Source organism: Stegodyphus dumicola, chromosome 5, assembly GCF_044657685.1.
Source record: "Stegodyphus dumicola isolate Sdum_Otavi_A_Nest chromosome 5, ASM4465768v1".
Classification (NCBI taxonomy): domain Eukaryota; kingdom Metazoa; phylum Arthropoda; class Arachnida; order Araneae; family Eresidae; genus Stegodyphus; species Stegodyphus dumicola.
The window spans coordinates 172,612,033-172,631,005 of NC_140772.1; the positions used below are offsets into that span (position 1 = coordinate 172,612,033).

At 29.9% G+C, this 18,973-nt stretch overlaps 1 protein-coding gene across 9 annotated transcripts in view; it reads left to right on the plus strand.

Moving 5' to 3' along the window:
• Window positions 1–18,973, plus strand: part of LOC118199452 (scm-like with four MBT domains protein 1) — a 244,315-nt gene that overhangs the window by 76,191 nt on the left and 149,151 nt on the right. For 4 of the 9 annotated variants that reach the window (XM_085817388.1, XM_085817385.1, XM_085817386.1 and 1 more), the window contains exons 4-6: window positions 1,813–2,053; window positions 3,337–3,425; window positions 18,702–18,797. In XM_085817388.1, coding sequence (XP_085673514.1) covers window positions 1,813–2,053; window positions 3,337–3,425; window positions 18,702–18,797 — 426 coding nt within the window. Of the gene's footprint in view, window positions 1–1,812; window positions 2,054–2,126; window positions 2,338–3,336; window positions 3,426–9,234; window positions 9,342–18,701; window positions 18,798–18,973 lie in introns of those variants that run through there. The other 5 variants (XM_085817392.1, XM_085817389.1, XM_085817390.1 and 2 more) reach the window with 5 other exon arrangements.

Sequence of the window (18,973 nt, forward strand, 5' to 3'; positions counted from 1 at the left end):
AAGTTCATTTTGATTGAGGTTTCAGTAGTGATATTTTTAAGAAGCATTTTTTTTTAAAAAATAAAAGAACCCTTTAATAGTGACTGTATAAATATCTTTTAAGAAATATGGCACTACTGTGGTGGGAAAAATTAAAGGAACAATTATAAAAACTAATAGAACTTCAATGATTTTATGAAACTTTATTTTAAGTTTATGAAACTTGTACAAGATCTTTAAATTGTCATATTTAAATATTTTCAAAATTGCCTATTTCTGTAAAAAAAATAATAATAATACAGATAAAAATAAAGTAAATAAAAATTTAAAAAAATCATAAAAACACTAGAATGTTATATAATGTGAGCTTGATAAAAGTTGGTATTACAACTTTTTTTTGGAGGAACATAAAAAAAATAATAAGATGTATTGGTCACTCCTTAACCAAATTTAAAACTTTACAGCAGTTTTCTATGCTATGCGTTAGATTGCACTTCAATTTACACTTCAAATTAGTAAGAATGTTAAACACAATGCAGTGCAAAGTGAATCTAAAAGACAAAGCTTACGTGAATATTTCAATACTCCAAAGTGGCTCTGAACTAAACTGATAACAGTAGAGGCTCTCTGTGGTCATATATAGTTTTCACCCACCTGACAAGGTATTTCTAGTACTTTGTGCTTTTCGAAATTATTGGAAGGCATATGAGAGCCGAATTCAGTTACGGTTACATACAGGATCAGTTACAGTAATTCAATTACAATACCTATTACGGTGATACAGGGACCTGAATCAAAAGTCGCCAAACTTTGCGTCCATTTGGCAATAAAAATTATTCTCCAAAACTGTTCCAACCTGGCCATTATCATGCCAAATTAGCGAAATAGCCATTTACCCATTACATTATTATGTTAAATAGACTTAACCCTGTATCCTTACTCTTCTGGCATAGCACTGACTCTTTAGATTTTCATGTTATACTATACAGAAAAATATGACAATTTCACATATAATTGCACTAAAATCATCAATCTGTGTGGGGAGCGCAATGTATTGGAGGTTGATCTGTCAGCACTATCCTTATCTTCAGGGCAGATGTTTTTATTTTATTTGGCTTATAATTCCTTACTAAATGTAGTATTTCATCTCGATGTACTCCGTCTTTGATATGATTTAAATCAAATTCCTCGTCATTATAATTCGCTTCCGATAGTGAAGAAAGTGACACAGAGGTTATTGAAAACGAAAAAATTTCGATTCACAAATTAGTTGGTATTCTCGACACAGCAATTATAGGACTTGAGCAGCGGAACTTTGTAACTGAAGAAGAAATTATGTCTGTTTATAGAATTAAAGAGAAAGTATTATCACATGAAACGAAGCAACTTGAACAACTTACATTGAAAGAAATGTTTAATGAAGTAAACAAATAAATATTAAGCTTTTTTTTGTAAATTTTGATACCCTTTAGATCATAATTGCTCTTTATTTCATAAATTATGGTTTCATATTTTTAATTTTATAATTTCTGCATGCCATCTTACCAGATTTAAACTGATGATCTATAATCCGGAAAAATCAATAATCCGGAATCTCCGAAGTCCCGACGAGTCCGGATTAAAGACTTTTGACTGTACACTGTACTGGTTTTTTTATTGTTTTGCAATAAACCAACTTAGTTTTTAAAATGAGCCCTGGTGAACTGGAAGTCTGTTGCATATAGTATGAGTTAATACATTATGTATTGTGCCATAAATTCTGTTACATAAATTCTGTTAAGCTGTATATTTTTTTAATTAATTTTCATTCTAAGTATATTTTTAACATTATAGGTAGAATATAGTTTAGAAAGTAGTTTCAAAGTGGGAATGAAGTTAGAAATTCTCAATTCAGAGGATAAAAATTATTACTGGCTTGCAACCGTTGTAATGATATGCGGAGAACTATTGTCATTACGATATGCTGGCTATGGCGATGACAGATCTGCGGACTTTTGGTTTGATATAAAATCTGGCGGATTTTACCCTGTTGGTTGGTGTGCGGCAAATAATAAAAAGTTAAGGCCACCTAAAGGTATGATTTCATTTCATCTCAAGGTTTGCAAGTGTATAACATGTATGCTAAATTGAGATATCTATATCAAAGTATTTATTTTGTATTGCTGTAATTATGCTGATATTTTCTCTCTACTAGCGCAAGTGTTATGTATGTACCAACTTTTTGTAAAGTATACATACTAGATGGAATACCATGGCATTCTATACTATATTAGATCCAGCTTTGTGAAGACTTTCTCCATGTAAAATCTGTATAATGCTGGATTTTTCATTTTGCCAATAACTGACTTATTTCATTTGGTATGCTTCACTTATGAAAATAACTCTTTTATAACTAATAGTGTTGAGAAAACTGTAAAAAAGTGCCTACTTTTTTTTTTATTCAGGAAATTGTCTAAAAATAAGTGTATAAACAATATATGTATTCATTTTTAATTTTTGGAATTTTTTTTAGCTTGAAATTAATAAAATATAATTTTTTCCTGGAAAACCAATAACCAAAAGTTATTATAACTGAATGTTAGTTTTTAGTAAGTAGGAAAAAATTACAAATATGTGTTTTAACATGAAAAAGGAATTTTATGAAGCTTAGACATAATATAAATCAATATCAATGCTTTTTTCTTGCACGATAAATTTCTAAGCATGAGATGCAATGTCCAGTGTCACAATCTGCTCAGTAGTACCAAGTTTCCTTCTTACATCTCTTATTGTTTGCATCTCTTCTTGAAGAACAAACCTTGCATTCTCTTGAAGGTTGCCTATTCTTATCAGATGCAGGTAGTTATCTAAGAAAACACCTTTTAAACGAATGGTTAATATTATCCTCCAAGCTACAGACAAAAGAAGAATCAAATGAAATTTTTTCTTGCATTGCTTTTTTTTTTTTTTTTTGTATATAAGGTAGGAATTTAAAATAGTTCGATCTAAAAGGTGAAAAAATATTTTCTCATAGTATTTCTTTCCCCTTTTTCGAGCAGTAGATTAATCTCGAAGATATTGATCAACAGTATATCCAGTTCCCATATTTTTATGTAATCTGTTAAGCTTGTAGATTTTTTCACAACTTTGCTATTCCACTGTCACCTGTAAGGTGCTCAAGGGTGTTTCCAATAATAGGCATAATTTTACGCTCCTTGCCTCGAGGAATTTGGTGAGCTTGGGCTGACTATATAGGTCAAACAAATAAGCATAAATTAACAACTGGTAGTCCAATTTTTACTTAAGTATATATTTTATTATGCCATTATAAAAAATGCAGTGTAGCTTGAAATTAATAAAAAAAATATTATTTTTAAGGTGTTCTGGAGAAGCATCAGGATATTGATTCCTTACTTCATGAAGTGCTAAATAATGTTGAGAGCATTCCTGCATCACTTACTGAAGATGTAAGTTAATTTTCATTCTTAAGGTAATATAAAATTCCAAATGGATAATTTTTTCGTATGTTTCTCATCTTTTCTTGAAAGTGTTAAATAAAAATTTTAAAAGTATGAATAGAAAACATTATCTTTCACAAATCAGCTGTATATGTAATCAATAATATAATTTTTTCCATGATTTATGAAGCTGTCCTATCTTCATACCATATTATTAATATTGCTTTTGATAAGGTTTACTGACTTCCATCAGAGCATTCTGTGAAATAAGTTATATTTTTGCAGAAACAATTTTTTTTCCCTCCTGTTTAAGTGATTTTGCAATCATCAAAAGACATGGCAGTCTGTTGGGCTAATATCAACAAATTGAAGAATTTATCAGATTTTAATATCTTTGAAGTGCCACCTGATGCCTGGCATTGTCTTGGTAAAAAGAATGTTTTCTTGAATACTTCACTTACTTCTAATTCATTCTATTCAGTGTTTTGCTTGTAATGCTGCTCCTTTTATTCAGTCTGAGCAGTGACAATTATGTCAAAGGTTATATTTGTTATTTTGCCTTGCAGTAGTGCATAATAAAGTGTTTTCTTTTGGAATCCCGCCAATAACTCATCTTGATCATTTACTAGATCTCTATTTGTAGTTCTCAAGCAAATTTCCCTTTTAGTGCATTAGTAGCTTTGTTCTATGCCATTTATGTATATGTCCTATAACCATTCACAGTTAACAAAATTCTTCTTTTTCCCCCACCGAGTTCATAAGGGACACCAGTATGGAATTTGAAAAATCTTTTTAAATTAGTATAAATAATTCAAAATAATTTCTTGACCAATTACAAGGTAACCAAAAAAAGTTCTTGGCATTTCTGATATGATATTGGAAGAGTGAACCCCAACATAAAAATAGTCGCCAAACCTGTCAATGAAGTGGTTAGGATGGAAGTGAGTACATTGACCTAGAGCATAAAAGTGCACTGCCTCAGTGCTTCAAACATAACTCACACAGCGACTGATTGAAATGTACATGTTGAAGAGACGTTCGGAGTTGTTTGTTTTGTATGGTTTTGAAGTGGGCTTGTCAGCAGCAGAATCAAATCACCAAATTTGCCAGACCTTTGGAGATGATGTTGTTAACGAACGAACCGCTAAGCAATGGTTCCAGAAGTTCAGGTCAGGGGATATTTTTCTTAGCTATACATCGCACAGCAGTTGGCTACAAGTGCTAGATGATGAGGCCCTGAGAGCAGGCATAGAGAGTGACAGTAGCCAAACATGTGGCGAACTTGCTGCACACAGTGAATGTGGTGAACGACAGTGAGTGGGTCCCCCACTCATTGTTCGATGCAAACAAACAGCAGCGTGTCGCTGCCTGTTTGTCATTGCTTACTCGGCACAGCAATGCATCCATATTTAATCGAGTACTCACCAGCGATGAAAAATGGGTCCAGTATGCGTAATGGCAGACCGCACATTGAGTTGAACAGTGTTAAGCGAATTTCGCTTACTGCGCATGCTTGATGGTGTACCTTTGGCGCGGGAAGAAATATTGGCGACTAAAAGCAACCCTACGCTAGCTCATTCGTGATCTCCATGGCTGTCGAGTGATGTGTACAACTGCAATGTTGTGGAACTTTGTTTATTAGTTATTTTAACGTTCATACCGATTGCACTTGCTTATTTTTCTAATATATGTTTCATTTTAATTTGTCTAACAGTGCATTTAATAATTGTTACCATATATTGTGCTTAATAATTCGTTATTTAGATGTAATTTGTTTACATGTTGTAATTCTCAGTAATGTAAACTGAATTTTCCCGCTTAGTTTGTTAACGTATATTCGCGCTTTTATTTCTTATTTAAAAGAATTAAATAAACAGCATTAAGGAATTGTAAAATTTCTTCAATGTTATTTGCAAATACTTGCTATATTTTTTACGTATGTCCGTGTTTCTTTGCGTATGTACGAATGTAACGTATGGTAAATTCTGAATTGTTTTTATTCCTTAAAAGTGTAACTAATATATCCTGAATTTCAGTCTTTTTCTGAGCGAAAATTTGTACAGTTCCAAAGTGAAGTGCAGAATTTCATAAGTATAACATATTACATTTTGAATGCAAACACTGCTTCACATGATTTCGTAATAATTATTTACATCTCCTCCATCTATGCCTGTATCAATTTTTTCATCGGGTTATTTGTCAATAATTTCTGGTAGAATTAGAAATATATTATTAGAAAAGGTTTTTCCTGTATCATCTGCAAGGAACAGAAATTTAAAGCGATGAATTATTGGAATGAATTTTAGCCAGCATTTGAAGTTATTTAGATTTCTGTTGCATTAAAAATTATTTAAAAGCTGCATAGAAATATTATTTTGAAATGCAAACATTTTAAGTGCCAAAATTAAAAGTATTTAAAAAGTAGGTATTGTCATTGATGATAGATTAATTGACTTGTCAAGGGAAACAAACCAAGACTTCAGTACATAAACAATATATTTTTTATTCTGGGGGGTGAACATTGTTATTAATGGTGATATAATCAAATAAATAACAAAGAATCTGCAAGTGAAATGTATTTTATTATTTCTTTGAATTTAGATATTTTTCCAAATATTCCAAGCATTTAAAAGAAATATATTTTACATATTTTGTAACTGTGAATGTATTCTGGAAGTTCTGAATATGTGCAGAAACACATATTTCGGTCTATGACTTAGCTGGCTTAGTTAAGTTAAGAAATAAATTTTTCTTTAATATTAACAAATGATTATATATTAATAAGAAATTGGTACATTTGTAATTCCCCCCAAAAATTCTTTAAGAGTGGCAAATATGTACATAAATTTGATTCCTCCCCAGTATGTGTGACGAGTACGTTCCATTAGACTTCATGATTATTTTGTAACAGCTCTACTTATTGCCAAAATTGGGTCTTTATGCATATATATATGTATAATGCATACAACATACATGCAATTATGATAGCTGTTAATATATCATAATTGACTAAACACTACGAATACTGTTTCTCTTTCAAGACATGTACTCTCAAATGTTTTCATAACAACTTCTGTATTTATTTAGGAAAAATTCTACTGATAAAATACTACACACAGAAATATTTTTAAAATGGTGTTTAAGAATGCTGTTGATTTTTCAGAGACACAGTAACAATTTAACTGGTTGTAACCTTAACAGAGCAGAGATGTCAAACAGAAAAAGAAATGCCATTAGAAATGCTCAAATGCCAAATTAAAATATTTGATCATAAAACAAATGCAATTACAGTTAACTTATTTTCAAACTTGAAGATTGATTATCAAGTATAAGTTAATGTTTAATAAAAGAATTTCATGAAAACAACCTAAATTTAAAGTACAATGAAAATAACTTAGTACAATGATTTTGTCAATGTATTCTTTATGTTTATTTATGGGAAATTAACAGAATGTAACCTATGTTATGAATATAAAGGTAATTTTTATTTTAAACTCTCGCTAATTAAATATAAAACAGTTACAAAAGTCTGAATATTTGGTGTAAAATTCGATTTTTCATTATTAAGATTAAATGCCTTTTCCACCGATTACTTTTCTTGATTTAATAAATCTCCTTTTGGTCTTTCTTACACCTTATACGAGTTTCACCCACTTTGGTAATATATAGTGTGTGAGAACTCTGGAAAACTTAAGCGACTTCTCGTTATGTTTTGGATATTACATCAGAGGTTTGGAATAGGTGTAAAAAAACCTTTTATAGACTCGGACAAATTAACAGAGTGCACAGCTTGTTCATACAGAATCAGCTAGCATTTATGGCATAAATCAAAAGTAACAAAATGAATCACCTCATTTGAATACACTCAAAATTAGCATCCTGGCAGGAAAATGGAAAGGAAGAAAGAAAAGCTAATTATCATAAAATAGCTGGTTAATAAAAATAAATGAGAACTCTACAACCTCAATTCACTATTTTAATTTAGCCATTTTCATTTTTATGCAGCCTTTATATCGAAGTATGCATTTGTTTTGGTGTCAATAAACTTAATTCTTTCATTTTTTACCCGATTACATAATCCTGTTGGATAATATAAGAAAGTCACACTTTATTATTTGTAGGACCTAAGGTCCTACAAATAATAAAAAATAATAATTAAAAATTAAACATTGTGTAGAGAGTAAAAAGCATAACGCAGAAACTTGTTGAAAAATTAACATGTATATCACTTTGCCTGAGTGTTATGGTCAGAATCCCATTCTGTATAATAATATATGCATTTGACATTATTAGGTATTGCTAATTAAATTAACATTTAAATACTTCAATGAAATATTAAGAAAATGAGAAAAATTATGAATACTACTTACTATATGATATGAATTTTTTAAAAGTGAGCTAATTAATAAACAAAGAGCAAAATATATAGTTCCATATTCCTTACGCTGAAGTCTACTTCATGCTGATTATATCATCATTAGTTATGAGGGCAGAACATTTGTGGTCTTCACCTTGCAAAATCATGAGGAACATTTTAATAATATAGGAAAATTTCATATAATGGCTAGTAGCTGAACTGAATGAAATGAGTATTTTAAATTCACTAGAAATTTAGGGTCGTGTAATGTTTAAATATTTCAAGTTTTGGAAGAAACTATTTAAGATGTCTTCTTTTTTGGAGGTGGGTTGCTTTAACTGCTTTTGGGCTACAGATTCCAGCCATATAATCTCATAAATAGGATTTAAAGATTAATTTTTTAACCCAGGCAGATCATATTTCTTCATATGAAATTATTGTTCAAAATTTATTCACTGCCTTACTTATTCATTACACACAGTATATTCATATACTAATTAATCATATATTAATACAATATTCAAATACTAATAATTAAATCCTTAAAAAATGTTCCTCTATTAAAAGGAAAAACATTTTAAAATGTCCAATTGAGCAGTATTTATTTTACCTAAAAATATGTCACTATTGTATTATTTTTCAAATTCGTTATTAATACATGAATTAAGTAAACTCATGTATTATTTAGAATTGAGGATTAGTGATATGGGATGTTTAGAATGTTCAGGGTTTTATGGAAAAGTACTACTGAATGGTAAAAAGGTTTATTAAAATTCAAATACAGTAATTCAATGAAGTAATATACACATATAATTAATATGCACAACAAACAATCAGTATGAAATGCATGACAGAGCAAGAATGAAAACATACATGAATTTACAATAACATAAGTTGCAAAATAAACAGAATACAGGAAAACTCACATAAATTTACAATAATACGAAACAATTAAGTGTTATGAGTAATAATATTAGTCAGATTTTTCTTTACAGTTGAATCTTCATTTTCATTGCTCTTTTAATATCTTCTGTTGGTGGTTGGCCTGCACACATTCTTTAGGCGATAATCTCTGTGGCACTTCATTGAAAATTGTTGTTGTTAAACCTAAATTGTTGAAACAAACATTATCAAATGCTAACTTGTAATGACATTAATACATGCATCATAACAAATACACAATGAATATTAAGAAAATGTTAATGTACCAATATTTCTTGTTTCAGTAGTATCAATTATTGAAATATCATAAAAGAGGAATTAGACATTTTTGATTAAACATTCAATTATACATCTATCAATTTCAGTGTTATAGTGTGGCACCAGGGTAACTATGCGAGACACACTAATCCCCTCGAAGATTTCTGATTTACAAAATAATTTTGGCAGTAACTTGTAAAGGCTAAATAATATTATCAAAAAGATACAATTCTTAAGTAATTATGTATATTTTGCAGAAATACTTTGGAACTGTTTGAGCTGGTATTCGTGAGAATCCTTGAGTAATTTTTTGAATGCAGAATAGTTTAACTGAGAAACAACAGAATGCAGCCAAATGATATCCCTAGGTATTATTTCATTTCACTGTCTAATGCATGCATAATAGCATTAATTAAGAATTTAATAAAAACATTAAAAATAATTACATGAAGCAAGATCTCTAAAATTTCAAAATTGCATATAAAAATCTAGTTTAATATCTGCAATACATTTTTAACTCATCATATTTTCATAAATTTAACTTTACAATCTAAGACTAATTACAATAAAGCATACTTTATGACACAAGAATATGAACTTCCAGGTAATGTGCATCATTTAGTCTGAGATTAAAAACTATGCTAGGAAACATTCTGGAAAACCATATTCAATACGTTTTAAACTATTTTACTTTCCTAGATAATCTCATCAAAATTATTAAATATTCATCAATCTTTTGATCGTCAGTTTCTGTTACCTACCAGCGAGGTAGAATGTATTCACCAAGACACAAAGAATATGTATTATATACATGTAAAATATAGAAAATACAGTGGCTTTGCTCTGCGCGAGCATGCAACCTATAATTAACTTACTGCAGTTTCAGGATCTTATCCTAGACCAGTACTTTCGAGAACATTCTGGCATGTTATATAACCGCTAGTACACATACTGAATACGTGCCATTTTTCGTCAGACTGCTTTCTTCTACTGCTGCTACAAGACCTTGCAGCTGCTCCTCCCATCTTGTTCTTTCCTTTGTTAAAGCAGATATGACGTAAAGTCTAAATTTAATCTTACTTAGTTTAAATCAATATTGAATATATAATTTTGAGAATTTCATCTAAAGGCAAAATGATCTGCTGAGAGAATTGAATAAAGATGTGGGATCTAAAAAGCTAAATCCTTCTTTGTCATCATTTTGCAACCTTCTATCCAGCCATAACAGTGCCTGGCCTATGATGTAGTGATATTGTCAAGCTTTGGTCATTCCTGTGCCTGCCAAAATATTACATATACACATATGAAAATTATTAATATAAGCTACATAATGTAATATTATGAATTTTCATACGTGTATCATTTTCTAATGATTGTTTTGTCACAGTAATTACAATAAAAGTCTGAAATATTGCCATGTCTTGCAAAATATCAACTAAATCTGTACACAAGATAAGAAATATCAACTAAATCTATACACAAGAATTTTCCATTAAAAATTTCTGTACAGACCTGATAATCATTATATATACTGCTCTTTGTATAATGTACTGAACTGTAAAGCTCCAGGTATACAAAACATTTCAAGACACTCGATATTTATTCTGTTGCAGAAGCAAACTGTTTATGTTCAATATATATAATAATAAGCAAAGATGATACGTGACAAATCTTTCAGTTCTAGAATTTTTATATCTAATATTCAGTGCACTATTATGCTAATAAGCAATCTTTATTCTCAAATCCTTGCATTATATGTTGGTGATTATGGGTGGTCTATTATTCATCTGTTTTCTTATCCGTCATGGCGACTACACTAAGTCTGTTAATCAAAGCTCAAATGTATGCCTGTCTCGTGTAATTTTAAAGAAATATTTGAAGGAAAGATAGGTTAAATTACATAATAATTATACATACTTTGCCTGTGTGTTTACAGTCAGACATAATATTCAACAACTAATATGCTTGAAAATGCCCAAGTGGGATTTGAATGGCTTCAATAACATATACTGGAAAATTAAATAAAAGTATTATAAAAATATTGGCTTAAATAATAGTTGTGTAATAAAAGAACATTTTAGGTTTGATATTGACTAATTAATTTTTTTTTTTTTTTTTTTTTTTTTTTTTTATTTTATCTCTTTGACCTTTATAATGAAGAGGTAATGTTTCTAGTTGATATTATGTGAAAACCTGAAAAGCAAACAAAAACTACACTAAATCTAAAAATGTTTCCAAAGTTCACACATCTGCAAGAAACTAATAAGGTCAACAATGCCTGATTAACTGAATTTGTTGGCAGATGATGATTCAAATCTGAATATAGAAGACATGTAAACAGTATAAAAGCATATCAAATTTATATCAGTGTACGAGTCATCATATGTGTGAATGAGTGCGTACTATAAATTAAGTACAAGTCTTACTCTGAACTATTTAGTATGCTTATACACTAATTTTTGCATTTTCTTAATTCGTATTTTTAATTAGCATTATTACAAAATTAAATAATATCTGTAATACTTGTAACTGAAACAATTGTATTTGAAATTTCACCTCTTTCATAATAACCACAATTGCCTAGTACATATTCATTAGCAAAGCATACAATTAAGTGCTTCACAGTATTATTAACAGTAAGGATGCTATCACACGTCAGTTTGTTTCGGAAGAATAACTGTTTGGCACAATTTTTCTGCTTTGTCACAACAGCCAATTATCATAGATCACTTTGGAGTTAACATGGGAAACTGGTTCCCCATTACAAACAAGCTGATAGTTGATTGATTGAAAACGAACAATTTGCAATTTTTTTAGAAAGGAAGGAAAACGTTGCATGTCTTTCTTTCAATAGTAAACCAGGCAGAAAAATTGTCCGAAACAAGTTGTTCATGTGAAACAAATGCCGTGTGATAAGGGTCTCAGACATCATTACTTACATCTAACATTTCACTTCCAGAAACAAGGGTCAAAATTTTTCAGCTGCCATTCTTTGTGCCAATGCCTGAAATTAAAAAAATCATTTTATAAAAATCTTTAAAAGGATGATTCAAGTATTGAAAATCTTAAATCATAACTTGGTCATACACACAAAATATATTATTTTTTATACCAATAAAATAATATGTTGTTCAGTGCTGAATGAATTATTTAACAATAGGAGAGGGTCAATGGTTGTGAAATCACATCATAATAATAAGAGAATTTATAAAAAATGAAATAAGGGGTTTTATTTAAATTTTATTATTTAGTTAAGAATAATTATCCTACTAACTTTAATTCATATATTCAACTCTGAAACACACTTTCTACAACTTATCTTTGGCTACTATAGTTTGTGTAGTCAGCTTGACAGATACAGTCAGCAAATGATGATTGACAGTCATAATTGTTATCTTGTCGTCCTGGTACATGTGCAGTACACGTACATGTTTTCCTACAACTTGCATGATTGCATACATACTTTTTTACAGCAGAAATATACAATTTTATGAAGAACTAATTTGCAATAATATATAGCATACATGAAAACAATCCAAGCATACTTTATATCAAAGTGCAATTTTATGTAATCATTGATGAAAATTATATACATCAAAATATACTTTATTGTTGACTTTACTATTACTTTAGGATTATTAAAAATGATCATCAATTCGTACATGTTGTACAATCATCTGCCTTTTAAAAATAGAACTTATTACATTTAATATTTCAACAGGTTTTTCTATTCAATAGCTATTTGATAATATAAGGAGTTAAGTAAATTTGAGCTAATTATATTTTATTTTTACCAATTCTTTACAGTTATACCACAATTCATTACATTATTTTATATTAACTTCAACCAAAACATTTTAGCACATTTTGAGATAAAAGACTCAAGTACCTTGCATCAGTTTTAGCTGTAATAAAATTATGCTAGTAACTTTCTTCTTGAAGTTTCTCGAAAATGATGTTTCTTTTCGAAAAAATTAAAACAGTAAAGAAACAAATTTCTTAAAACATCTTTCTTAATGCTATATTATATAGAAATTTAGGAAATGTTAAAAAATGTTAATGAACTGTATATGTGTTAAAATACAATGTATCACATATTGCACATATAACATATCAAATTTACTGAAATGGGAAAATATATACATACCTGAAAGCAATCTCGCAATAGCATTTGGTTTGAAGCTCGCGCTATCCACTGGAGCATCTGCATTTACGCTACTTCCTTTACCCATTTTGTGCACTCTTCAGTCAAATTTTAACTTGGATCGTATCGTTCAACTTTCCAGTTGTTGGAGCAGTACAGGAAAAAAATCTAATTTTACACAGTAATTACTTTACATTGCACATATACTCTACGAAGACTTAAACGCCGGATTTGCTTACAATCAGATGGCAGTACATCTACCACATACCGTATTTATCCTCTTTTCAAATCGCGCCAACATAATAATTACGCCAAATTTGTTTCTGGGCATGCGCAGTATGCGACATTCGTTTAACACTGTTCAATTCAATGTGCGGTTTGCCATTACGCGTCCAGTATGACACACCCAGGTGTTCCAGACATTGTTTGTCACCACAGGACCCTGTGCTTCATAGTGCAAGACCTTCTCTCTACCCATGCAAGATCATGCTCTGTATCTGGTGGACTAGTTGCCAAGTTGTGCACTATGAGTAATCCTGCCAGTGGGCCAAACCATCATCGCAAGCCTGTACTTGCAGCAGTTGGAACGTATGCGTCAGACACTTATGCATAAAGAGACACTTATGCAGACACTTATGCATAACTTATGCATTAATCAATCGTGAGGGTTGTACTCCTCCTCCATGACGATGCCAGGCCGCATGTGGCTCGGGAGGCCAGGAACACCATCCAACGACTGAGCTGGGAGACACTACCCAATCCACCATACTCCCCAGATCTCGCACCAACAGACTACCACCTTTACCATTCCCTGGACAGCCATCTTTAAGGGAATTCTTTAACAACTGGGTAGACCTCAAATAGGTCCTTGCAGACTTCTTTGCATCCAAGACTCATGAGTTTTACCGTGATGGCATCACACAGCTAAGCTACCCACTGGCAAAAAGCACTAGATGCCGTTGATGATTACTTTGAGGATTAGTGGTGATTATTATTTGTTTTATGACTTTTTCTTCTGTGACTGTCCAAAATGGCAAGAACTTTTTTGGTTACCTTGAATTTTCCCTATTCTCAAAAGGTGACTTTATTTTTTCATTTAGCTGCTTAGAACATCATTATGTATGCTCAGGGATAGCATACATAATTAATGTTAAAATAAGTTCCCCCCCCACCCCCAGATCAAAACAGCAGACTAAAACTTCCTAAATCAGTTTTGGATCTGAATTCTGCTGTCATACCTTTGCTTCTTAAACATATTGTTGAATTAGCACCCCTGCTTTTTTTTATTTATTTTTTATTCATACAATATTATTAAACTAGAATTCACAGTTTTGTGTTCCTTTTTTATGTCTTCAAGAAATATGTCATATAGTATATTTTTATCATGATAAGAACTCTTGCATATTACAGTTGACCCTGTTTACTATTGCTTCTCTGTAAAATTGAGGTAATGTAATAAAAAATGCTGCCAACTTACATGAGTGGAAAATGAAACTATTTTCTTTGGCCAATAGTTTGACGAGTTTTCTTGACATAAAATTGCTTATATGCATTTCATTTTTCTAATAAATCCATTAGAAAAAATTCTTTTCGCAGTGGTTTTTGTGCAGTACAAAGTCCGAAATTCGCATCTACATTATCTGGAGCTCTAGACTAGATTTTTGGAGTAATTTAAAAAGTTCCCTTCATGAAAACAAAATTTTATCTGACATTGAAAAATTTTCATTCTTGATAAGTTTCTTAGGTGGAATTGCACTGAATGCTATTAAAGGATTTGCTATATCAAGTAAAAATTGCAATAAAATCAAAACTTTGCTAAAAGAATGTTTCAAAAAAAATGACATCTTAATTAACAGTGGTATGACAAAGCTACTAGGCGTAGATCCAGTGAAACACATGTGTGATATCATAGCACTTTGGAAATTAAATGAAATAGAAACTAATATTCAATCCCTGGAAACGTTAAATGTAGTTGCGATAAGTTAGTCATTCATTGTGTTAGTTGAATTTTTAAAAATTGAAACAGAATGTTCCACAACTTCCAGCTTATTACAGCATTCAAAGAAATCTAAAAATATGATGGTTTATAGCAATTATTTTAAGGATGAAATAAATAAATAAATAAATTTAAAAAAAAAAAAAACAATTAAAATGTGTTAGTTAGCAGACAGCTGCATTTTTCAACCAGTATAAACTTTAACTGTGCATTCTGTGGCACAAACAATGATTAATTTCAATGCAAAGTTCTTTTGCCGGCAGAAAAATTAAACAAACTTAAGGTCAAAGGTCGTTGTTTTAAATGCTACAAAACATCCCATTGAGTGTTAATTGTAGGACAAAATTAATCCATGTAGAAAATGTAATTATTGTAATCAGCACAAGAGCAGTTCCTTCAGGAAAATAAATTTGCAAACCTAAAGTTCACCCGATGAAAGTATTAATATAAAAGAAAATGGTAGACAATAGTTTTTTCTGTATTAAATTGCAAAAAAGTTAAAGACTCAAGTTCAGTTTTATTGGAAACATGTCCATGAGAATTGTAATGCCTTATAGATTGAAAATCATCAGGGTTTTATTTGATAATTTGATAATGCTTCAATGAGTTCCTTTATCATGAAATCATTAGCAGATGAGTTAAAACCCCCAATTATAAGAAAGGAAATTTAATTGTTTATACATTTGAAATTGCAATCTGGAGGGGAAAATAATAGGAGTAACAAGAATCCAATTACAAAAATGTAATTTAAAAAAGAATCGAACTTGAAGTGTAATCGTAGAGAAAATGAACAAATGCTTATGGTCAAAGGTCACCCTGGATAGATCAGTACAGAAAATGTTAAAATGCCACTACCATGAATCCAACGTGTATTTTGCTGACGGCATGAAGCCACTTGAGGTTTTGATTGGTGCAGAATACTTTTGGGAAATAAATTTAGTTGGATGCAAAAAGATAAGGAATAATTTAACCACTGTGAAGAATGTATGTTCAAGGTTGTATATTTACTATTCAACCCAGTGAAAACGTGCTGCCTCATATTTGTGTATCAATACTGTAAAATAACTTTGAGATGCAAACTTGAAATGGAAAAACTTAAACTTCGAGATGCAAACTTATAAATGTTCCCCCAAATTTTGTGGCAGATAATTCTAAATGTGTGGTTTTACAATTTTTATTGGTTTATACACTATATCAAAAACAAAAATTATAGTAAAGCTAAATGCAAAATTTATCCTTTCTCTCCAGAGAAAAATGATGTTACATGTAAAATTAAATTTATGGGCAAGGTACTTATAAACACGTAATGGAATTCTACTGAAACATGTCTAATTTCTTTGCAAACCGCTCGGTTAATCTTTGAATTATGGTAACTTGGTGATTTTTTTTGCAAAAATTTGGCAACCAACCCTGCTACAGCAACCTGCTAGTTTTTGTTTGGACGCCATTTTGTTTTCACAAAGTAAAGGCATGGTTTTTTTTTTTTTTTCCCTCAACATTTTTTCCAACAATCTGCTAGCCGAATCACGCTTATATTAGAACTTTTATGGAACAAAAGTGCTTAATCATAATGAAGATTAGGTGCGAAATTAGAAGAAAGTGCAGAATTGCAAACTGCTTGCAGTGTTTTTAAGAATTGCACATACATGGTATCATCCATGTACACGTCAACCTATTTTCACTTAAAAAAACATCCCAGAATTGCACAAAAATGGCATTGCGCACAGTCTTGACTTTATCCATGTACACTACTAAAGTCCTAGCTAGTAACTTTTATCCCCTTACCAAAATGTCTCCAAACTACCTGTTACCGTATTCCAAAGATTAGCCAACTGCTCTTTTTAGCACGGGAAAAGAATAATGATTAAAAAATTCTGCAAGGGAGAAATAAAATTCAGTAATATCATGTTCTCAAAATAGCCCTTCTTAGTAAGGCTACATGCTTTCTTAGCACAATAGTATATATTATGTTGCAACTGTGTGACTTTTGAGTAATCCAAATTTTTACTTTTATGTTATATTTTTAAGTGGAAACTCTTTTACTTTTCTGATTTCTTACTCTGTTTTAATATTTTTAAATCTTTTAAGAATAACACAGCATAGCTGCCAGCTCCTCTGCTAGACCACTGAATCTGCAGGTTTTTAATTTTAAAACTTTAGTAAGGAAAATACTTTTCAGCGATAAGTTAAATTTGGTAAATTAATAAAACTTAGATTATGCAAATTCCATTTCCATTTTTTTTTTAATTTCCAATTTTATTGAATCTTAATTATCTTAATAATCTGTGTATATTTCTAGAAATTTTTATGAAGATTCAAGTAATGTTTAATCAGTCAATATTTATATTTAATATTGTTTTACACCAATAAATGTTAATAAGTTTATCTGATAATACTTTGTACACTAAGGTATAAAACTGTAAGAAGAATTAGTAAGTTTAGTCAAAAAAATTAAATTTTAGAATAACTAATTAACTTTAAATTTAACAAATATTTTTTATTCATATAAAGCTAATTTAAATTTAATTTCTAAATTATGAAATTTTAATTGCATCATAATTTATTAAATGCTACTCCACTCTCCAGAATACAAATGTGTAGTTAGTAAGTTAAATTAAAACTTACTATTTACTTGCCTGATTAAAATTATTTTGTATTTTTTATAGATTGTATATAGTTGTATATAGTTTATTTTTGATTTACATGCATAATTCATGCTGGGGAAAGTTTTCAAATAGGCAAAGGTTTCTAAATTACTTTGGTTTTCTACTCTTATTGCATTGGCAAATTTACATTTAAGTAATATTTTGATTCTTAGTCAAGTTGCTTTCTAAATTTCTCAAAATTCCTTCTGTTTAAATTTCCTTTTTAGTAATTCACTACATTTGGTTTTACTTTTGGCTTTGAATATTACTATACCCATGCCTATATGGATGACAAAACTCGAATTGAGTAATTGAAGAGTTAGGTTTGGAGGCAACTTACCCTTGATAAGATCTGTCTCCTGCCTGCTCAATAATTATTCCCTTATGCAAATTAATTTAGTCTTAGAAATTTTTTAAAAACCTTTTTTAGGATTAATTTTTTGAAATATTATATATTTTTTATGGTTTTAGGTACTTGCACTTAATTTACATATGCTCTCAGAACTTAAATGATATTGCAAATTAGTTTGCAGCAATAATTAATCTTTTATTTGTATGCAATTAAAATTTCAGAATTTAAAATTTAAATTAGCTTTATACGAATAATAAATATTTGTTAAATTCAAATTTCATTCCTTGCAGCAATGGTGCAAGAGAATTTTTTAATTTTAATTTTAATATTTATTCATATGAAATAATTAACTTTAAATATATTTCACATTAGAACCACATTAGAAATAGGTCATTAACCTGAATTATGTATTATAAAGTTAATTTAAATCATTTAGGAGTTCATCCGAAATATCTTCATCGCAAAGCTGGTGTTTCATACTTATGGTTTTGTAGCTATGACACAGGGAGATTTATTTGATGACGGATTACTCATATTAAAATTATTCATTGTAAAATTAATACTAATGTTTAAATTCTATTTTCTATTTAGCTTGATGCAGGTTTTATGCCTATAGATCAAATAAAATGTGGAATGAAGGTGGAAATTGCAGAAGAGCTAAATCCTCAAAATGTTTGGATTGCCACAGTATGTGACTTAAACATTTTGTTCTGCTTAAATTTTTATGGCATTGATTTTGTAGTTTTGAACCTAAATGCTGTTTAGTTTATACATCTTTTAAGTCTGGATAACATAAAGTAATGTATGTATTAAAAATTATTTTTTCATTATTCTAAAAGTGAGCTCTTTGTCCATAAATTAAA